The 23,593-nt window shown below is 36.5% G+C and overlaps 1 protein-coding gene, 1 long non-coding RNA gene and 1 other non-coding gene across 3 annotated transcripts; 2 read left to right on the plus strand and 1 right to left on the minus strand.

Annotated features, from left to right (window-relative positions):
• The first annotated feature begins 9,627 nt into the window (after positions 1 to 9,627).
• On the plus strand, positions 9,628 to 12,637 carry LOC128529253 (uncharacterized). The gene is made up of 3 exons (XR_008361032.1): positions 9,628 to 11,127; positions 12,217 to 12,247; positions 12,363 to 12,637. It is a non-coding gene; the product is annotated as an uncharacterized LOC128529253 (long non-coding RNA).
• Positions 12,638 to 14,554: 1,917 nt separating this feature from the next.
• On the minus strand, positions 14,555 to 14,648 carry trnai-uau (transfer RNA isoleucine (anticodon UAU)). Its single transcript has 2 exons — positions 14,611 to 14,648; positions 14,555 to 14,590 (listed from the first exon to the last, which is right to left on the minus strand). It is a non-coding gene; the product is annotated as a tRNA-Ile (tRNA).
• A 1,743-nt stretch (positions 14,649 to 16,391) lies between these two features.
• haao (3-hydroxyanthranilate 3,4-dioxygenase) lies at positions 16,392 to 22,094 on the plus strand. The gene is made up of 10 exons (XM_053501475.1): positions 16,392 to 16,585; positions 16,657 to 16,735; positions 18,207 to 18,290; positions 18,470 to 18,576; positions 19,153 to 19,242; positions 19,317 to 19,360; positions 19,986 to 20,131; positions 20,661 to 20,729; positions 20,814 to 20,896; positions 21,074 to 22,094. Exons 1-10 carry the CDS (start codon positions 16,497 to 16,499, stop codon positions 21,147 to 21,149), a joined length of 867 nt encoding a protein of 288 aa, XP_053357450.1. The 5' UTR covers positions 16,392 to 16,496; the 3' UTR covers positions 21,150 to 22,094.
• The last annotated feature ends 1,499 nt before the right edge of the window (positions 22,095 to 23,593 follow it).

A 23,593-nucleotide genomic window follows, 5' to 3' on the forward strand; every position in this document is an offset into this window, starting at 1 on the left:
TGCCAATCTCTAGTCGAGCCAGTTTCCTGTCTCTTGCTCTCTTTTGGCTTGGCAGCTCTTTAAAGTTATTGTAGATGCCCCAGCCCTGATAAGCCTTATAGGAGGTGTAGGAAACCCTGAAAGCTAACAAGCCACTTTCTCATTGTTGTCTAGGCGATCTAGATACCTTGAAAGCAATGTCCTGACCCTGTATGGCGTAATAAACACAAATATGAGACCTAGTTTATTAAGATGGTCAGAGAAAAATACTGCCTGCCTTTGCAGAAAAATAAAATCCTGCTCTGGTGCCCTTTCATTTGTCTAAGCTGTATTATACTATATATGAGCTTCAGTAGTTTGTACTGTAGCAAATGGCATAGTAAAAACAAGCAAACAAACAAAAATATAAAATATGTTGAAAATATAAATAATAAGTATATTCAGTACTCATTTAGTCATTAGCTATAATATATACAAACCAATTTTGGAAACAATTTAACTGGGAAACCTAGTTTATTAGTGATGATGTTTATTTGTGATAAATAATTTTGAGATTGGAAGAAAAGGAGGTACTAGCTACATTCACATAACATATGTGGCATATAGCATATATTTGCATGTGCCTTAGACCTGTCCACGGGACTGTAAAGTCAATGTAACTGGGAGGAAATGTCATATTCACAATAGGGCTCGAAAAGGTTAAAAAAAAAATTACAAATCTATAAAGCCCAAAAAACACACTGAGGGCCCTTTTAGTCTCGGGTACAATTTGTGCAGTGTTATAAGAAAATTAGCTACAATGTTAGTTACTAATTACTAAGTAAGTTTCTACCAAAAAAACAAAGGATGTCTCAGACTTTTGTACAGTACTGTATACCCTTGTATGATCCTCACATGAGAACAGTTTGGTATAATTCTTCTGCCAAAATTTCTCGTTTACATAGTGTACATTGATAAAGTTGTTAATTATTAGGTGCTAGCAAAGAAAAACTGTGAAGAGAAAATATAGTGTACATAATAGCAGAGTGCAGGTCTCAGAAAGATACAGATGATTCTTGTTAAAATAAATGAAATTTACAGTAAAACCAACATTTGATCTCTAGAAGGTTTCTGAAATGTCACTTTTTGTGAGACCTGCAAAATCCTATAAAATAAATGTGTATTTTATAGCAACTGACTTTTACAAAAGAGGAACTAAAAGAGTGCATGTACTGCAGAGGTTATCAGCTGTTCTTCTTTGAGCTGGACTGTTGAGAAAGTACCAGCACCAAATAGTCTTTTTCTATCACTCTGTGAGTTCTTGTCTACAATCCACCCTCCCGTCCTGCATCAGCCCTAATCTCCATCTTATCCTTTGCCAGCCCCACCAGAGATCAGATTACACCTCCATCAGATAATGTTAAATACTGATTTTAAGGTTTGCTGATGCCCAGACCTGTTTAGCCTCTGCTACTTTACAGATAAATCCTGTAAAACCAGGTAGCCACTGTAAATCATTTAAACAGCCATAGGTTGCGTTTGTTCTTGTTCTGATCTGATTTGTGATTTGTGAACACATTTGTCATTAGCTGATAGGACAGATCAGTATTTTTCTTTTTAGTTTTTAACAAAAAGAATCATCATCTTACATAATATAGCATTAATAAGGGATTCCTTAAAGGAGTTAAAACCAAATATGTAGTAAGGCTGACCACTGGTATAAAAGTCACTATCCAAAATTTATTGTCTTATCTTATTTGCTTATCATCTAGTATGCACATTTCTATTTTTAGTCATTGTGCTTTTTGTGCTTTTTTTTGCGACCTGTGCTTTTTGGCCTTTTTTCCATTCGTGTATTGGTCGTAGCTTGAACAAACAAATTAGATTTTACCCCATTGTGATTTCTTACCCTGCCTAAGATTTAACCCAGTCTGACTTCTTATCTGGCACACTCTAATATTTCATTCAATCGCCTATAGCTTAGATTACAGCACACAATATGATGGCCAATTCATGTATGAAAATTATTCCTTGTGCTCCCAGAATCACTATTTCATAATTTGAGTCCTGGAATATGTCTGTTCCATCAGAGAAGAAAAACTCCTTTGATGTAGCAACCTGGTCATTTAGAAATCCATGTCATCAGCTGACTTCATTTTATTACCATAAACTGAATCAATATAAGATCAGAAGATTTGCCTTCCTAAGAATTCCCTTCTTATCCTCACATGCCTATAGCTCTGGGATGGGGTTAATCTACATTCATCAAACCACATACCTTTTCCATCGCTCTAAAATCCTAAAATGTTTATGCTTCCTAACAAATTCCAGCCGTTTTTCTGATTATCCTTGAGTGGTTTCCTTTTGGCCATACAGCTGTTTAATCCCAATCCCATAAGTTCTCACTAATAAACATAGTTGTGAATTTTATTGTTGTTTTTTTATAATTTGATTTCATCCCACCTTTTAGCGATCTCCATTCATAATTTTTTATTCTGACCCATTTTTTCCACAGTTCAGCACTATCCATCCAGGTTTTGATGATGTATTCAATTCCTAACCCAGTTCCAGTAATTTCAAATGTCCTTTGTTGTTTTCTTTTCAGCCCCCAAATTTTAACCTTCTGAAATGGTGACCTTTTTTGGTCAGGCTTTGTATAAGAAGATACCATCCCCAGCTTATTGCTTAGCTCTGCTGGTGAAGCACTAATTAATTTATATAGACACTGAAATGGAGTGCTTGGAGAAAGAGTAAAATAAGGGATGTTTTGGGGGAAAGATAATTTTTTTAAGTTGTATTTGTGTTATAGAAATAGTAAAAAAAAAGTATTTGGACCTTTAATCTAATTAGAACACTAAATTATTAATACTTTACTCCTAATTCAAAGGTAGCCATTTGTGTGCTAAACAGCAAGTACCTGACAAAGGCGAAACAAAGACGGTTGTGTAGTAATTCATAAATTTTTTTTTCATGTATTTAATAAATAAATTAACAGCAGCATGATGGCTTGCACTGTCACCATGCACCTCCATGTTCCGGGTTTAATTTCCGCCATGGGTCTGTGTTCATGGAGTTTGCACGTTCTCCCTGTACTTGGTGGGTTCCTTCAGGTACTCTGGTTCCCTCTCACAGTACAAAGACATGCAGATTAGGCTAACTGACATTTTTAAATAGTGTGTGTATGTGTTTGCCCTGTGAAGGATTGACAATCCGTCCAGGTTGTACCCAACCTCGTGCACTAAGTCTCCTGTGAAAGGCTTCAGGCCCCCCACGACCCTGTATACAGGATAAAGTGGGATACACAATGAGTGAGTGAGTGAGTGATTGAGTAATAAACAAATTGTGTGTTACTTGTGTATGCCATAGGCATGTGCGCAGGCCAGGCGGGGTGTTAATATGAGATTTCAACGCTCATTCGATCCATATTTTTTTGAATTTTTTTGAAGTGTCTGGCTATTCATTAGCATGAATGTATTATATCAGCCTGCAGTCAGGGACTTAAATCAGTCATAGGATCTTCAAAAACAGGTCCTATGTCATCACCTTCTCTCAATAAAAGACCACAGCCCCTTTTGTTCAGCCCTAGCCTTAGGTCTGGCAGGATATGGCGAGCCCCCCTTGCTCCCTTATTCATTCTCATAAAAGCAGCAGCTCCACACAACAACAGCAACTTCCTCTGAACTCCTGAAGGATTTTTCCATGCAAACTGTAGGAAACAAACACAAGTGCTGCCAGCTAATGTTATTTCCTTTTCCACAGTAAATTGCATGGTATGAGGGCGATATTCTGTTAAAGAACAAAAGAGCAGTGAACTCCCGCATGTAGCCCATGCTTACCCACCCTGATGGTGCCTTATCGCTTTCTGGTATGGGAACTGCCGTGCGCCTGCTCAGTGACTCGTGGCAGAGGCTGGGCCTGAAATGAAAGAGAAGAGGGATCAAAAGCCTAAGCAGGTGTGGGGGTTGTGGGAGTATGTGAGATGGGTGCGAACGTGAGCTAGGTGTTGAGTCTGGCTGGAGCTGAGGCCAAGGCAGATCGGGGGAGATGATAAGAAGAGAGCAAATTCAGGAGGAATTAAACTTTCCAGTGTTAAACAGGAAAAAAGAAAAGGGGTCTCGGACCTAGAGCACAGCTGGTTGCTCTCAAAACGCAGGACAATTTCCTGGTGGCATGCTGGTGGAGTTGCCCTGCACCCCAAATCTGTTGCTGTAAACAAAGAATATGCAGTACTGTGAGATTATTTTAAATGATATATACATTGTATCAACCCATACCACATTTCTTTGATGCGTCTGTTTTACTGCAATACAAAATAGACATGGACTGTTTTATTTAAACGTGATGAGGCCTTCAGACTAAGATTTAAAAAGGAGAAACTTATAACAACAACCTTAAAGGGCCCATCCTCTAACCAGTCTAGACACTGTACATCTCCCTTAGGCATGCTTGCTCAATTTCTCTCTCTCTCTCTCTCTCTCTTTCTCTCGTTTTCTCCCTCTTGCTATCTGAAAGAGATCAGCCTGCACAAGCACCTAGAACGGTTGAGCTTTGTTTTGACACTGGAATGCATGATTAAGAAAACACAAAATGCTCCAAGGCATTTCTAACAGTAATCATATCCAGGCTGACAGCCTCATCACTCTCCTGCGCATCTTTACACACATACAGACGAGTGACAAATTACAGGAAAACCTGGTGTTTTGTTATGTTGTGGGTGACGCATTGCTGGCATGGTTTGGGTCCACTGTGGCCTTAGATCACATGAATCAATCTGATGACCTGCATGTCAAATATAGCTTGCTGCAATTGTTCATTCAGTCTGTGTAAGCTTGCAAAAAATAATATGCAAATTTCCTATTTGACCTATTGCTTAACACTTCCTCACCATGCAGAATTCACACTATACCTGTCATAAAGAGACAGGCTGCATTCTGCACAGGATACTGAATGGTGCACACATCTACCCGCTTGGGCTGGGAAATCAGCCAAGCCATTGTTGTTGCCTTGTTTTTTTCCCTCATATATTTATAGAAACAATGAGGTTAATGCAGTTGATTTACACTCTTAGAAAAAAGTTTACATCTGAGAACATAAGTTCCTTGGTGTATCTGGGAAAGCACATAAAAGATTCTGGGCATAACCATACAAGAGTAGTATTCCTGTAAAAACAACAACAACAACAACAACACTTGGTGCCACAGCAGGAAGTTGGTGTCTGGAGTATAAAACATGTTACTGGGTACTGGGTGCAGTTCTGCAAGTTTTCCCCATATTTACATAGATTTCCTTTTTCCACTCCACTGTGATTTCCATTTTCCACTTTTTCTAATGTGTGCGTGTGTGTGTGTGTGTGTTTGTTTGTGTATGGGTGTGTAAAATGCCTGCAATGCTTGATGTATAAGACATGAAGTTAAACCGAAGGTAAACTGGAGGCTACGATCTTTTCTTACATGTCAGCTACATTTACCACATAGATCAAGTGCAAAACTGAAGAGGCAAACCTAAGACCCTAAACATGTCTTAGCTAATCAACTTTATTTGATGTTTATTCTGTCCCTTTAAAGCTATGAATGCATCTTAAGGTTCTGAATGTTAACATGTTGGGAAAAGAACTTCCAAAACAAATACACATACAGAACTAAAAAGAGGCCTGATTTATCTAAACATTTACAGTAAAAGCTAAGTTTTTTTAAATTACATTATCTCTCGTACCTCTTTCTCTTTAGCACTTGGGGATTTTCCTTCATCCGTAACATTTATATGAATGGGCTTTTCTGATCTTTAAATGGATAGCATTCTTTTAAGTATTCTAAAATCATTTTGATACTCTATACTTAAAGGTGCTTCTTTACATTTGCGTCATACTGCTTTACTTACTAACTGAAGATATGGCACACAATAAAACTAAGCTATGTCACTATAACATTGCCCATGTAAACCAATATCTCAAATAACATTTTAGTAAATACTTTTATTTCATTATTTCTACATTACTCGGTTAGTGTCTCTAACTGCAATAAAACTCAAGAATTCAGCATGGTGTGCAGGAGTAGATATGTGTTTGTGTTGAACCATATGTCATGAAGGGTTCTTCTTTTGAAGTGCATTTTCGTAAAATCTAGTCTCGCTTGCTAGGATTACCCCGGATAAAACACTATCCAAACTACTCATTGGTAACAAACTAAGAATCAGCCTTGCACCGAAGCTACAGCACAATGGGCAAGAGATGTGTTGGTTTTGGAGAAAATGTCCCCGAGAGGGATGCCCTGAATGACACTAAAATCTCAAGAGCTGAGGTATGGATATGCAATAGTAATGAATATGTGTAAACTTTAGGGTGACAAAGGTGTTGCCCAAGGGCTGGTTTGAAAGTTCTATTGTAATTACCAGAGTTAAGTGTGTTTGTAAAAATCAAAATCTGTTGGAAAGGAATCAGCCGGTAATAAAAACAAAATCAGCCTGCATAAAGCATTTTTTTTTTTCATTTTGGCCATGCAAACTGGAAACAGAGGGAAAAAGACAACATTAGACCGGATTTTAGGAGACGAAACCCATCTTTCCTGCATTACTGAGCAATGTTCACATGAACCACTGACTTACAGCCAACCCCTCCACCCTCTCTCTCTCTCTTGTCTGGGCATTCCAGAAGAACTTTTACATTATTCAGAAGGTCTCATTGTGTTGTCTCTTTAATTGCAAGAATAGAACCAACAGCAGATGAACAAATATTTGCTTAAGGTTTATTTATGTTTAAGTCATATAAACAGCATAAACACCTCACACATATTTGAGGTTTATGGTAATTCAACAGGTCTCATATGATGAATTTATAGTTTATAAGCTACTAAGTCTGTAAATGATAGTTTCAGTAGGGGTGCTAATGCATTTGATCTCTGTGCTATGTAATTGACGAAAGTCTGTCGGCCCCCAAGTCTGAAGTGTGGTAGTGTGTTGAACCGCTAAAACACTCCATTGCCGGAATGACAGCCCTTGTGAAGTCCCATGAAATGTTTGCTCAGTTACAGCAAGAAGTCCTGGAATGGCAGCAATAACAAGCCCCAGTGTCTGGAAGGAATGATGTCAGCCGCCTTGCTTAGGAGGGATTAGAGCCTGGCACAGAGTAAACGCTCTAGAGGGGGCCAACTTTAGCCACTGTCAAAATCACATGTAGTTGGCTCATTACCCCACTAAGTAAAGGCATAAATGAAAAGACTGAATGGGCCATTCATGCTTTTTATTTTCCTTTAGAACACCATTAATAATGCAACATGGTAAATAGATTATGCTTGACTTGTGGAAACTTGCTGAAATATTTTACTAAAACAATATTTGTAAAGATTTGTAAAAATCTGGGTGATTGTAGAGTGAGTGAAAGGATTTAAAACTGAAACGACACGCTTTTGTTTCACTAATGGATACATAATGGAACAGAGGTCAGTAGCAAAAACTCTAGGATGAATTATGCAAATGTACAATAGCAGCACGTGGTGTAGTAGTTAGCACTGTCACCTTGCACCTCCAGGGTCCGGGTTCGATTCCCGGCCAGGCTTAATTCCCGTCTCTGTGTACATGGAGTTTTCATGTTCTCCCTGTGCTTGGTGGGTTTCCTCCTACAGTCCAAACATATGCAGGTTAGGCTAAGGGCCTTTCCACTTGGAGACGCGTTCCGCTGTATACGTATAATTTTTTTTTATCGTATTGGCGTTTCCTCCACACGGATCGCACGGTTTCAGTTTTAGGAGACTAAAACCGCTATTTTTTGAAACCGGGTCCCAAAGTGGATAAATCTGAAAACGACACCCTTGCGTCTTCGTGTGTATGGCCAATCCGTATATTTTGTGAAACGATGATGTCATTACATCACGTGTCGGCTGCGTCACACGTAACAGCAACAACAATAATGGCGGACTACATGATTGTGTTCGTGTTGCTACAAAGCCTACTAGCTTTATTACAGCAAAATCTATTGTTTCTATGCAACTGTTATGAGCAACAAGCGATAATGGACAACACCATCTTGGTTCGTATAGGTTCGTAAGGTTATGCGCATGCGCAAAGTCTTGTTCTCCGTGTATAGTGTATCTCTATGGCAGAACTACAGCGCCCCATACTGGTCTGGTCTGACACCGTTTTCAGTGGTTTTGTGTGTACGCAATTTTTTTTTGCCCTAAGCCTCCTGGGATAGGCTCCAGGTCCCCACGACCCTGAATACAGGATAAAGCGGTATAGAAGATGAGTGATCAAGATAGTACAATATTTATACAACTTTATTTTGGTTTGTTTGCTTTGGCGGCCAAAGATTATTATTATTTTTTTTACATTTTAATAATAAGCAGATCTTCCCCCCCCCCAAAATTTGACAAGTATTCAGTCCATTGAGGGTAAGTCGGGTAATCACAGGTAAATATAAATAAGAGATAAATCTATGCAGTAAGTAGAGTCAATTCACACTAAAATTCAGTAAAATACAAGGTAAAAATTTCCTACATAAATATACAGCCAGAATTATAGGTACCCCTCCATGAGAGCAACAGTACTGTGCAAAAGTCTTGAGACACCTATAATTTTTTCATATTGGATGAAATTTAATTATGAAGAATAAATAAAAGAAATAGGAAAAAATGTTTTACTGTGACAGGCTGCAATGTGCAAGAAGATACACGCCAAGGGCGACGGTGGCAAGGAAAAACTCCCTGCATTCAGCCCTACAAAAAACACTCAGCATTCACCATCACCAGTATATTCATCACCAGCCTGATCATCAGTCATCATTTGCATCTGTTTCTCACTGGTTTATGCTTTCAGTTTTTTTTTTTATTCTCGAAAGATTCATAGGCCACTTTATGGCTTAACAAACAAAAAACATTCCTCTGAAACTGGTCAGGTACAGGGACTGAAAATTAGAGAGAAACTCTGCCAAAAATGAGTGCCAAAAAGTCTTTCAGAAAACATAGCAAAGCTATTCCTCAAGACTACATTAAAAAAAAACAAAAATGTCAAACTTTTTGGAAGCAAAATATGAAGAAATGAGGTTGGCTCAAGACTTGCACCTCCAGGGTCAAGGGTTCGATTCCTGTCATGGATCAGTGTTCATGGGTTTCCCTATGTACTTCAGCTTCCGCCCAATTCCTCAACTGGCACCCAGTCACAAGTACCCTGGACCCTGCAACCTTGTACAGAATGAGTGTTAGAGAGGGTAAATAAGAGTAAGTGAGAGGAATGGCCATTGCAAAACATTGTGTTCTCGCAAATGCTCTGTCTTGAGTTAAAGAAACATCATACAATTACAAAAAAAAGAAGAAGGAAAAAAAAAGAAGAACTATTGTACAATTTCATTTGTAATTCTAGTGAAGTTCACATTAAAGTTCAGGCTCTTCAGCTAATAATAATGAGAAAAACAAAAACAACAACACTGTCCCAGTGAGCAATATGCTTATGTGTCCTCTTTTTTGAACAATTTAACTATTTAAATTTTAAACATTCTTAACATCTACTACCTGACCTCTGAAAGTAAAAAAAACAAAACAAAAAAACAAACACTTTTTGCATTTTTTTGTTCTTTTTCCACCATACAACAACAACAACAACAACAACAAACCGATCTAGGAGAATGAAGGACTGCCTCACACTTCTCAGGTATGGAAGAATGTTGGTAAATTTTTTCTGGTATATACTTGAAGGATGTCCTTGAAATTTTCTTGGAAAAGCGTAGTAGCATTGGCTCCTTTTAAGGCAGCAGATTTCCACTGTGATTTCTAATAAAGCAAGGTTGTTTTAGGTGGATTGATGGCCATATAGCCATTAATAGTAACCCAGCCTGTAGCCCTAACCTAAACCATTCATCCAATTAGTTGGCTTGAATTAGCAAATTTGAGGTCACACTGACCATTTATGTAGCCACAGAAAATAATACTGAGAGATCCAAACCACCTTGTATGATGAGGAAACTGTGTGGTCTACCCCCACAACCCTGTAGGTAAAGCGCTCTGGACAAAACTCTACAGTTAAGTGTGGAAATCTGAAAAATAAAACCAATTGCACTTACATTGAACCAATGTGAAAAAAAGGAATGCTGGGGTAAAAATATAGTATATACCATATGTTTGAATGTAACTTTCGCTCTGAAAAAGAATTTTTTTTTTTATATGGAGACAAAAATCACATTTACCTTCAACATTATTTTTATGTTTTAAAATATTATTTTAAAAATAATTAAATATTGTTTTAAAAACCTCTATTGTTTAGATCATCATTCCAAAGTAGCCTAGCTAAGATGACCATAGGCATCTTGGCACAGAAAGGTCCTCAACAAGGGAGATATTGGACCACCATCTGAACACTTTCCCACTATCTGGCTCTTTGAACACACATAAATCAAATGGGATACTTTCACTGAGAATCCATTATTCATGGTATCTGGATGTGGGCAATGAGTCCAGAGGATGTGTTATTGCGGTGTCCTGTTCAATTGCTAAAGCCAGAATAGAAAAGAAAGGGCTGTGCATAATGTGTCTGTGGCCTGTCAGATAAAAAATAGAAAGAAAGAAATGCAAAGCAGGGTTTATGCTGATAAAAGGCTCTGAAAAGCTGCAGGGGGAAAAACATTCCAGGAAGTCTTACACAGAAACTTTTTAAAAGAACCACCCGTGCTGAGATGCTCAAGATGAATGACTGAATGAATAATTCCTTGGGACGGAAATGAGCTTCTCATCTGCAGTTATTTACACTATAAATCCAATGTTGGAGCAAGCTAACGCACATACTAAGGTGACACAGGAAAATGCCTGGAAACATGCATAATTATTTATAATTCAGAATAAAAGCTGATTGAAAAACAGAGACGTACGCATATAAAGAAATGCTAAAATATACCGTAAACAACAAGACTTCCACCCTAAACCTAAAAGCACAGAATAATGATCCAGGCACCATGGGTGTGTCTGCTGTTGATTTTAGCAGCACTGTCAAAGGATTGGCACAGGAGCGCTGCGTTGGAGTAATAATTAATTAGGCTAAAGAGATTTCTTTGTTGAGTGTAGGAACTCAAAAAGCTTCGGAAATCCAGCCTCCCCTATATAATTCATTTACTCTTCCCACACTTTCCTTTTGACTGTTAGTACAAGCTTGGAACTTTTCTCCCCATGGGTTTCTCTTGATTCCAGTAACTCTGTAAGTACTGTATACTTTATGTGTAGCGAGAAACACACAATGTAGTTACGTATTATAAGCCAAAAGTACATTAGAGGCAAGAGTGCCAGATGTCTAAAACACCAAAGAAAAGGTAAATGTGTAGTTCGCTTTCATAAACTATTTTCAGATTCCAGTACTGCCTACAGCAGACATTTTGACAAATCAACCACAAAAAAATAAAAAATAATAATGATTAATAATTCATTAGAAGGAAACTTTTGACAAAACTCCTTATTTCCATTGTTCATCATGCCAAGTGCAATGACATCATGTCCTTTCAAGACATTTCATAATCAATCTGCCTAGAGCACTTGGAAAAATCAGTCACAATGATAATAATCATATCTTCTACCATAAGGAGTACTGCCTGAGGGCTGCTGAGATAACAAACTGTCACAACTCACAGCGCAGCAAAGACAGCTAGGCAGAAACAGATGAGAATTATAAGGCAAGACTCAGTGCTCTGTCATTAGTTGCATAGAAATGAGAGTTACAAAAGAGTGCAGGTTGTCAGGTTACTGACATTTATAACAAAAACCCGCCCACACTATGCATTTAGAGATTTGGCTAAGTGGATTCACAAAATACAACAGCCTATATTTCTTTTTACTGCTAAGCTTGAGATTATGGAAAAAGAAAATGAAAAAGAAATTTATGAATAAAAAAAAAAAGGAAAGTAGCATCCGCTCCATTAAATTTATTGTTGACAAAAGAAATAATAAATCAATTAGTTTGTTCAAATGTGTTCATTCATTCATATTTAGTAATCTTATTTGGTAGAATAGGTGAGAGCCAGTAATATATGCTGGCTGGGAGGTGTGTCCATAAATAAATTTCTTTTCTTTATTAAAATGTGTAATATAGTAAGCATTTGTTTGTCTACCATACCTATTAAAATATCTTAACATTTATCTTTGCCTCTAAAACTTGAAAATAAAATCATTAAAAAATGCAGCGGAAGAAGAGAAATTTCAAGATGCCTTTACTTGCACTGTCATGTTCATGTAAACAAGCACTAAATACAGCTTGCTAATCAGTGATTCATTTTTTCTCTTGATGACATTGCAGCTATTGCTGGGCAGATGGAGAGAGCGATAAGGTAGCATGTCCTACTACTCACAGAGAATAATTATACTGTATGTAAAAAAAATTATGGGAATAAGGAAATGCATTGTAGTAATGATTGTGTGTTTGGTCTTGTCCGTGTTCCATAGCCAACTAGGCATATGGTCTTTTGACACACCACAAGTGCAGACAGAACACAGTGATGATGGATGCTGTTGACTTGCCACTGACAGAGGACCTGTATGGGCAGAGCATTAATTTCACAAGAAATGCCTTAAGTTTGCTGTATTTAAGCCCATGACCTGAAGGACAGGGGTAATAGTTGACCTAATGACTATATGAATAAACTAGTAACTTGATATCAGAAGAAAATACAATCATATTTTTTTGTATCTTCTGAGAACTGTGAAATATATCAAATGTTGTGTATTTTGCTTAACAGTCCTCCTTGCGACCTTGAGTTAATATATATAGGGAGATTTTATAAATGTCATCCCTGCGTCTTCCAGTCTCAAAAACATGCTGGTGTGTGGTTCGACTATGCTAAATCACCCCAAGTATAAATGACCACCCAAATGTGTATGTGGTACCCAGTGTTCCTGGGATAGTGGAATAGACTCATAGATTTATTCAGCTCATCCCTGACCAAAAAAAAAAAAAAAAACACTTACTAAAGATGATTCTTCTATTTTTGCCTTATTTACCATTAAGTACTAAAAAATGCATACTGTAAGCAATACTGAGGCCTGCAATAATTTATCATTACTTATATGTGTGCTGCTGTGCTTTGTTTGGCTGCTGTAATGACAGTTTCCCTCACACGATCAGTGCAGTGTATACAATATGTGTGTAATTATGAAGGCATCTATCTATTGCTCTGTGCAGAGAAGTGTGGCACAAAGCACAATGACCTTGCTGCACTGAAATAGCTCCAATAGCAGGCTTCAAAAACCCAAAGCATTAAATTATGCTATTAGACCAGATTTATGCAGACTATAATGCATTTTCAGTAATCTATGTTTCAGATGATGTTCAATCCGTTTCACACAACATCAGTGTCAGCTGCTAATTAAGAGTTAAGAGCAGACCTTAACACTTATGCAAACACTTTTCCACTACTGCTTGTTTATTTGAGAAGATTTATGTGGGGGAGACATCTAAGAACCAGAACATACCAGATTCAGTGTGTTAATGTTTGTTCTGCTCAAAGCGTCTCCTTTCTCGGCACAGCCATCGTTTTCCACTGATCTCATGTTAATTGTATCCTGGCCTCCATTGCTCCTGAGAAAAGGCAAAGTCATACTGTTTACATCATCAGTAAGCTCCTGTGTCATTCATTCCAGTGTTAGTCATTTAATTTGCAATGAAAAGGAAGTGTTGCTTATAGCCAATTGTCTGTACTATTCAAGTTGATTAATCACTGTATCAGCTAACAGGTCACCTACTCATCAACAGTTATCTTCATTAAACAATACCAGATATGCTTACCCTCAGAACCTAGCAATTATCTATCTCATTGACCTATTCCAGGACTTTGTAAAATACTGCTATAACAATAAAATATCATATACATGCTTTTTCCTTAAGGGTTGCTACAAGTAGAAATACACTACAATCTAAACATCAATCATTGTATTATGTTTTCCCCACCTTACCATTTTGGTAGGGCTTGCAAAATCACCTTAGAATTATAAATATGACTTTTAACCATGTAATTATTTCTTAAGATGTTTAGGTCAAACACATAAATGAGGAATAACGCATTTTAATGTGGGTCTTATGGATAGAACAAAATTTATTTCACATGACCTGCATAATTTAATAAAAAGAAATGCATATCTGCACAGATCAGAAACCAACTCCTGTGCTTTTAATTTAGCACAAGCTTTAATTATTTAGCAATCTTTTCAGAAAGCCCTGTACAATACTGCCATCACATGGCTCTGAACAATATAGGGAAATGAAATGCCTCATAGTTTATCTTATAGCGCCCTCTGTCGTCAAAAACAGGTACAATCAGTTACGTTAAAAGGGTTTTTGACAACCGCCATGAAATCTTTCTTTTCTGTTAAATAAAAGTTAACACCGCGAGGGGAAAATACTAACAAATTACGAGGTGCATTTGTATAATTCGTTGATTAGATGAATAAACTATGGAAACATAAAAAATTCTAATTTGTATATATATTAGAATTATATATACATTATATATATATATATAAGTTTTATTTCTGTATTTTGGCAAACTATTTGGCAATACAATATTTACAATCTTAACTGCTGCACTAACAATCGGGCAAACAAGCTCAACAAAAACAAACGATTTGGTTTTTAAAAACACTGCTCCAGGTGAGGCTCGAACTCACAACCTCGGCATTGCTCTGCTTTGTACTGCTGTATAAGTACCGCGCGCTAACCGATTGCGCCACTGGAGCTCCGTCAACATAATGTTGCTACAACTCTTATAGCATTTAACATTGCATCATTGCGTTTTACACGTATTAAATGCATTTTTGCGTTGTATGCTTTAACAGAGTGGTATGACTCTGTAAAGTTTGATTGATCCGACTTAGTCCAGGCTGCGCAATGTTGAAATTAACTGCATTTTACCCAGTAAAGCTAGCTAACCGCTAGATCTGAAGCGCGAGCGCCAGATCTAGCGGTTAGCATTTCTCCATACTGTTGTCCAGCATGCCTGTAAAAAAAAAAACAAAAAAAAACCCCATTGTTTTACACGATTTACCGATATTTTCTTAGACCATAGTAAAATTTTTACTTTGTTAAAGAGGAATATAATCCTAATGACTGAAATGACTGTCTTAAATCTAGCTGCTAGCTTTTTACTCTTACTAGCTGCTAATAACACATATGCAGTATGTTAGACAGTAATACTTTATAAAACCTCGGTATCATTATTTTATCTATTTATTATTGTAGTGGGAAAAATACGCCAAATAAACCCGTATAATGAAGTTTTCTTTTGTAAGTTTTCTTTAATTTTACACGCTGGTTATTATTGGCCCGGAAATAGAAGATATTACTTCCAGCATAATAATAATATGTAGGGACGCATGGTACTGTATATACAGTACTATATAAAGAATACCGTGCTTAATCAGTGAGGTAGCAAGACGTTAAGCAAAATAAAACCTCAATAAATAAATAAATAAAAGCACAAAGCTTAATAAAGCCTATTCTCCAGTAAATGCAGTAGAAATAAACACAGTAAAAGGGACGTTTCAGTCAAAACTGGACTTGAGTTGAAGTTGAGATGTACCGAAGACTTAAAGCACAGTACAGTAATGAGCCTCTTAGTCGTAGTAAAACATTTGAATAATACATTCTGCAAGAGGAACGCCTGATCCTTTAAAATGGACTTATAACTGGTTCGCCAAGGGGACGCTTCAGTTTGTGGGAACTGTTCATGCAATCATACATGAACACCACTAGCACATTACATGAACTCTGCTGGGAATTATGGCCACATTCCCTTTATAGTCCTGAGCTTGCTCCTATAAATTTCCATATGTTTGAGTCGTTAAAGGAGTTCCTGAGAGGCCAGCGTCTCAGCAGGCAGTCTAATATGACTCCTCTGTACAAAGAAGAATTTCTACCTTGATCGTACCCAAGCACTAGTGAAATGGTGGGATAAGTGCATTAATGTAGAAAGGTATTATATACAGAAATAAAGGTTGTTTTTACTTTGATAATGTTATTATGTTAATCATAAATCCCAGTTTGATTTAAATGCTCTTCGTACTATATCTTTCAGAGCATGTCAAAAGTCAACTTGTCAACTTGTATTACACAATGCACAGTATGTACAGTGCACTGATGTTTTTCGCTGTTTTGTCGAAAAACAAAGACTGAGGTTGACAGGTATGAAAGTAAAAGAAAATTATAAAGATCATCCTTCTAAGGACATTTTCATTTTCTAAAAATATTTTTTATGACATTTGATTTACTAAATAATTTCTTACATTCACCAGTGTCCAGTCATTCAGACTATCAAATGGCTGGAGTAATAATAATAATAAAAAAAGATTAATAGTGTCATCTAGGGTAAAACTTCAAAGGCTTTGACTTCATAGTTTATGTGTGCCCTATTAGTTAATATGTGAACTGTAAACAAGGATTTCAGTAAAGCACAGCCACGTACCTCTGCACATGGTCTGTGCTCCACCCTGGCCCAGGTTAATGGCTTACGAGAACACACATGGCGTGATTTAAGTGCTCAGAGTTGCTGCTGCTATATTGCTGCAGTCTAAATCAATAAGAAGAAAATGACAAACCAGTCTCTCCATGTCAATATAGACAAGTGGATTAAGGAGAATGAGGCTTCTTTTTTACCACCTGTCTGCAACAAATTAATGTAAGTAGATAGTATCTCTTAAACACAAATATTATTTTTACTGAACTCAGGAAATATAATGTCATTTTCAGGTTCTTCTATGAGTTAAATATCATGTTCGTTGGTGGGCCAAACATACGAAAGGATTACCACATAGAGGAAGGTGAAGAGGTGAAGTATGACTATACAATGAAAAATTGGGATAACGGCAAATTAAGGCTTTAAATCTCTCTTACTAATTATTTGCTTCAATATTGTTTAAATCTATCTTACTATTTTTGCCTCAATTAAAGACAACCATTGATTTTTTCTCCCTTTGAGGAATGACATTGATCTTCTCTGTCCTTAGGGTAAAGAAGCTTCACTCTTTCATGTCACTTCAGATATTGATTTGGTTTTAGACCAGCAATGAAGTAGATAAAAACAAGTCTAACAAGTATTTACTCAAGTCACAACTACCACTTACTTTATACTTCTATTTAGTTGAAGCTATCTATTCCCTTATACACATCATAATACAGTATATATACAGTACATAACAGTATCATAATACTAGCTGTGTGTCTTAACAGGTAGTGTTGAGGGTATAGATAGCTTTCAATTGCAAATGGTACACAACACTTGTAATCAATGGAAAGCTTAACTTCATTCATCACTTTCCCTGCTTTATAAGAGCCATCTGCAAAATCTAAAGGTTTTGAGTTACTTTCACGTGCATTCTTCTTCTTTTGGTCAACTGAGTCATGAAAGAATTATTTAGTTATTTTGAAGTGCATTAAACATGAAATCAATTTGTAGAATGTTAAGTTATTCAAACCACTAATTAATATCTATATTTTATTAATTTAAATAATTCATGGCAAATTATCAATCAAATGTAGACATGATTTAATACATTATGTACTGTATATTCACAAGCAAGACTCAAAATGTTTAGAGATTTTGGACTTGACCCTTTCAACCAATGGAATGTTTCAAAATAAGGGCAAAGTTCTCTTGTCTTTCTGCAAGTCATAATCAGCACACATAATATACAGGGTTACTTAACAGTAAGAAAAGAAATGCACTATAAATGCGTGCAAAAAAACTCTTTATATAACTTTTTTTAAAATGTAAAATATTATATATAAGAAACATCTATAAAAAGTTTTATACTGTTCATAAAGTATGTTAACTTGCATTCTTTCATTCAGTTCATGAGAGTCAAATCTAATCCTCTCAGTCATACCACTATAAATATTTAATTGTTTTTCTTTAAAAAATACCAACCCATATTATTAAAAAAAACATTGGGAAACTAGCCAGTGAATTAAACCTGTGGTATTACACTTGTGCATTTCTTGTGCTGAGGCTTGTACACCAGTGGTGTGGTCAGTAGAGGTCAGCAGATGCCTATACATACAGTACAGTGACAATTAATTGGTAAATGGTTCACTAAAACAGTAAACACAACACTACACTATAGTTGGTCTACTGATAGGTCTCTCGTGAATAAATATATTCTGGTAGAATTGTAATTTTGATAATAATTTGCCAGTACTTAAATTTAAATTTAAAGGTTCAAATAAACAAGCTCAGATCAACATGAAAAAGCTGCTGTACTGGAGTTCTGCTACTGACCTCGTACTGCCTCTTGTCTTAGCTATTTTACCAGATCCGTGGAGACATGGTCTTGAAAGTGGTGGAGAATGGCAAGCACAAAGATGTGCATATCCGCGAAGGAGAGGTAGGAATCCTGACTTGGTGCTGACTAAATTGCTTTGCCTGCTGTGGCTCTGAAACTAATGGTACCCAGTTCTTTGTTTCTTTTCCCTGGTCAGTGCTATCTCTGCAAGTATTTCCTACCAATCGGATGCATTTAACTGTCTAAACATGCTTTATGTACTGGTTATACTTTTTTGCCAGATGTTTTTGCTTCCAGCACGAATCCCTCACTCTCCTCAAAGGCAGGAAAACACAATTGGACTTGTGGTGGAGAGGAGACGACAACATTCAGAAAAAGACTGTCTCCGGTAACTTAGACAGATACTATAAAAAAAAAAAAAAAACAGCACACAGACTTCTTTATTATTATTTGTTGGTCCTCATGGAGTAATCTGTTTTAAGACATAATTATTAAACATGTTATTTTTTTCATTATGTTTTAAATGGTGATAATGCAATTCACAAAACACACAGAATGAACATATTTTTAAAAAAGAAATTTAAAATATATATATTTGTAATGTCTTGTTACATTAGACATACAGTAATCTCTATCAACTCTGTAGAATTTTTGATTCTTAAAATGGAGGAAACTGACAAAAAATTTTCACAATTGGAGGTTTGGATTATGCCATGCATATGAAAAAATGCCATAATCATAATCACTAAGACTGCTTTTGATTTAAAAAAAAAAAAAAAAAAGTGATTTCACAACATTTCTAGGTTGCACCAGTGACCAGCTTGTACCCCGTTCAATTCTTCTTTAAAATATATACAGAAATTCATTTCCAGACACCACCAAAAATATCACAGAAAGTTTGCACATGTATATATTAATATTCTTTCTCCAGCAGGTTGTTTTTTTATCCTTTATTTTATTCCAGGTACTATGTGAATAACAGCACAGACATCCTGTTTGAGCGCTGGTTTTATTGTGAGAACCTGGGCACTCAACTAGTTCCAGTTATTGAAGAGTAAGCCATTGTTATAAGTCTAAAAATGCTCCCTGGGTACACAGCCTGTACAAACAAACTTTGTTTATTGACAGGTTTATGGCATCAAAGCAGCATAAGACTGGAAAACCTGACCCAGGTAACTTTTTGTGCTCTGCATCAGTTGTTAGACTTTTGGTTGTGTTTTATGGTTTCCTTCATTATTGATGGAAGTCAAAATGTATTAATGTGGCATTTTCTGCTTGCAGATATTTTATCAAAATTTATTTTACACTCTTTTTTATATATACATTTTTTTTACATTCTTAGGTGTGACATGTTGTGGAAACTCAGACAAACTCCTATAATGCAATATTTCAATAGGAATATAGAGTACATTAAGAAAATATTTACATAGACCCTTTCACTTTTCCTCATTTTGTTAAATAAAAAACTTTAAAAAATAGTTAAAGCTTTCACAAAAGTTTACAAATGTGATAAAAAAATGTTTATATAGTGTATAGTGTACTGGAACTATAGCCAAAATTTGTGTATGTAGACGTATTGGGGGTCTTTTTATTAAAAAAAGCAACATTTTATTTTATTTCTGATTAAAAAAACGAAATGAACTAAATGACTCAAAAAAAGATTTGTTTGTGGCAAGATTTGTGGCAAAAAAAAATCAGAAAAAAATTATAATAAATAAGGCATCTTGTATGTTTTTGAACATTTGTAACAACATTTGTGACAAGTAGATAACATATTCACTGACATTAATTTTGTAGCTGATCCTATCAAGCCACCACCTTTCCCACTCAACACAATGAATTTGATGACCCCGTTCTGCCTTAAAGACTGGGTAGAGAAGCAGAAGCCTGCATTAGTCAATGGAAAACCTCTGGACATGTTTGGAAATCAATTTGAGACTGTGGTAAGAAAGATAACAATATAATCAAGCACAATATCCCAGTTATTCCTATTTATCCAAATAGAAATATGGCCAAGTGACATTAATACTACTCAAATGAAGCTTGTGCATATGGATAAAAACAGAGACTCCCAAACAACAAACATCTGTGGGTCAAATAATCAGCTTAACTTTTCCAGTGAGGGGAAATCAGAGGTGACAGAGGTGGTAGTGAAATACAGGGCTGTTTGGGAAATTCTGGGAAACAGGATAAGCACTTGGCCTGCAGTTCAATTCTAAACCTGGTAACTGTTCCCTGTTGTAAAAATATAATGCAATTTATTTAGGATTACATTCACAATTTATTTCATTTTTATGCGGTCTGTGCAAATGTTACCAATAATCAATCTTTCACTAATTTGGTAAGTATTTAAAAATAAGTAAAGGTTTGATGGAAATAGGATCTTAAATATAATTTTTAGAAATAATCTGGTAGATTGAATTAGAGTAGGAAACTAAATAATCACATCATCCATGACTGTTTATTTTTCAGGTTATGCTATATGGTCCTGGAGAATCAGGGACAACCATGAAAGACTCGGATGGATGGATCTGGCAAATTGTATATTTCTAAAATTCATTTGATTAATTTGTTTATGTCCAAATTGTCAAGCATATTTATTTATTTTACTGGCATTTACTGTAGGAGGGATCCTCAAGTGTATCTATGGGTGGCCAAGACTACAATCTCTCTGTGGGAGACTGTGTTTTGGTACTTGGATTGACAGAGTAAGTAGTTATTGAAAAAAGTAGTTATAAATTATTAATTAATTAATTAATTTATTTATTTATTTATTTATTTATTTATTTATTTATAGTGTGTGTGTGGGTGGTGGTAAATTGTAATTGACAATTTCAGTATTTCCTGGCTGTGTGTGTGTGTGTGTGTGTGTGTGCTCTCCTTAGGTATTGCTGGCAGAGGGCTGAGAATTGTGTTGCCTTGTATGTTGTTCAAAATCCAGAGAGGAAGAGGCCTTTCTAAAGAGTGTGTGATCTGCCTTAACATTGAGTCATTCAGAAAAGGTCCAGTAAAAGTCAATGCAATTTATACAGTAGATAACTGTACAACTGTATTTCATGAAAAACATAATGCATTTTATTTCGTCAAAAATTTGTAGTAAACATCTTTAATCATAGTATTTCCATACTATTGAACATATATGAAATAATCATAATGCCTATTAAAGTAATCAAATATATGACCTATTATACTGTAGCTAATTAATTAATATTAGTCAGATATAATATAAAGTCAGATGCAGGTGTTGGAATTTAAGAACACAGCAGCAACAAATAACTCTGAGTACTGGGTATTTTATGACTTATTAAACAGAAACTTGAATCAAGTGCAATGTGTCATAACATCGGTGTCCTGGTCAGGTGGCATGCAGTGCCTGATGGGTGATGTAGTCTGGTGCCATAGTTAAGCTCACCCCTGACATATATGATATAATCACAGGTTATCACACTATACACGTAGTACAGCCAGTATTTGGAAAAATAAAGGAAAAAAGCTAATTCCTATACTATCCTCCACACAGTAAAAAAGATGGCGAGGAAAGTAAAGGAAACCTCTAAAACGACGGCTTAAAAAGTGCATGGTTTTCATAGTTCTTTGGGGGTTGCCGTCTGTTTAATTATAACACACTATTTTCTTCCAAACGATCAGGTGCATAAAAATAACCCCTTCCTAAGAGTGGCCCGTAAATGACTGTCACTAAACTTTACCAAACATCAAAAAAAAGGGAAGAGGCCACAGGGTTATGGGTCCCCATGGTGCACTAATGTGTTGGGGATCAAAGGCTAGCCTGTCTGGTCCAACCCCACAGAGGAACTACAGTCGCACAAATTCCTGAAATAGTTAATTCTGGCAACAACAGAAAGGAGTCAAAAAGCACAGTGCACTGCAGCTTGCTTCATATTGTAAGGAACTGTGTAGCTGCAGACTGGTTAGAGCACTCATCCTGAGCATGTGGGAATTACAAGTTGAATATGGAGAATTGAAAGAAGATCGCCTGGTTTATTTAATCTTGTTCTCTTTTACACCACATGAATGGCTGTTTGTTTGTGTTACTTACCTGGGGAAGGGATAATCTAGGATACTCTAGGCAAAAAAGGCAAGCAGACAGAGGCAGTATGATGCTCTGGAAAATGTTCTTTACCGCTATCTCAAATGTCTCTTTACAACTGTATCCTGTATAGAAATGGTGTCATTTGGATGGTGAGCTTTATTGAATTCCTGTTAGACATATTGTTGGGTGTTGTGGCCAAATAATTCTATTTCAGTCTTATCTGACCACCTGCATTTTTCAAACCTCAGTCGTGACTGTATAAAGTGTACTGTCTTTTTTGAGTGTTGTTTTTTTTTTTGCAACCCTCCCATACAAGCCATATTTGTGGAGAATTTGTGATATTGTTGTCACATGCGCACATTGACCATTTTTTGTCATAAATTCCTGCAACTGCTTGAGAGTTGCTGTAGGCCTCTTGGTAGCCTCTCTGACCAGTTTCCTCCTGGCTCTTTTATCCAGTTTGGATGAACATCCTAACCTAGGCATGGCCACTGCTGTACCAGATACTCAATCTCTCTTACTCATTGTCTATACCGCTTTATCCTGTATTCAGGGTTGCGGGGGACCAGGAGCCTATTCCTGGAGGCTTAGGGCATAAGGCGGGGTACACCCTGGACAGGGTGCAAATCCATTAGGGGACACACACATACACTCACTCACTCACTACGGGTAGTTTGGGAATGCCAATTCGCCTAATCCGCAGGTCTTTGGACTGTGGAAGGAAACCGGGGTACCCAGAGGAAACCCACCAAGCACGGGGAGAACATGCAAACTCCATGCATACAGAGACAGGAATCGAGCCTAGCTGGGAATCGAACCCGCACTCTTTTTGTATCTCCTGACTTATGCCTGTGCACAACTTTATCCAGGAAATCTTTTGCCAGTGCATTGCTACCTTGCCAGTGCCTTGCCACCCATAGTGTTTTGTTTGCTCTAGTTGCACTGCAAAAGACTGAAATTTTCCAGCTTTTCATGCTGAGCTAATAAAAAAAAAACACAGCTCATTACAGTTGAAAGTTAAGGTTTGTTAAAAGGTGGTTAGCTTCACCTGATTGAGTTTACAAGTCATTTTTTCAAGTCATCTTTCTGACATGCTTGTGTTATATCTTTCACTTGGATATTAAAATTTGCGCTGAGTAAATACAGATGGATAAAACAAAAAAATGTGTCTGTCTTTCTTTTGGCTGCAAAGCAATAAAATGTAGTTATTTTAAAGGGTGTTGATTCTTTTCTATACTCATAGTAAGACCAATGTAACTAACCAGAGAATGCAGGGAACTGTAGTCCAAAAAAAGGTAAAATAAGTCCAAACAAACTTATTTAAAGTAGAATTCAGCTGAATTCGGCATGGCAC

This window comes from Clarias gariepinus, chromosome 8 (genome assembly GCF_024256425.1).
Source record: "Clarias gariepinus isolate MV-2021 ecotype Netherlands chromosome 8, CGAR_prim_01v2, whole genome shotgun sequence".
NCBI classification, from domain to species: domain Eukaryota; kingdom Metazoa; phylum Chordata; class Actinopteri; order Siluriformes; family Clariidae; genus Clarias; species Clarias gariepinus.

Excerpts from the sequence above, each read along its gene's own strand:
- haao (XM_053501475.1), top strand. The coding sequence starts at position 16,497 with ATGACAAACCAGTCTCTCCATGTCAATATAGACAAGTGGATTAAGGAG. Across the intron at positions 16,736-18,206 it reads ACATAGAGGAAGGTGAAGAG|CTATTTTACCAGATCCGTGG; the intron begins GTGAAGTATGAC and ends CTCTTGTCTTAG. Across the intron at positions 19,243-19,316 it reads CTAGTTCCAGTTATTGAAGA|GTTTATGGCATCAAAGCAGC; the intron begins GTAAGCCATTGT and ends GTTTATTGACAG.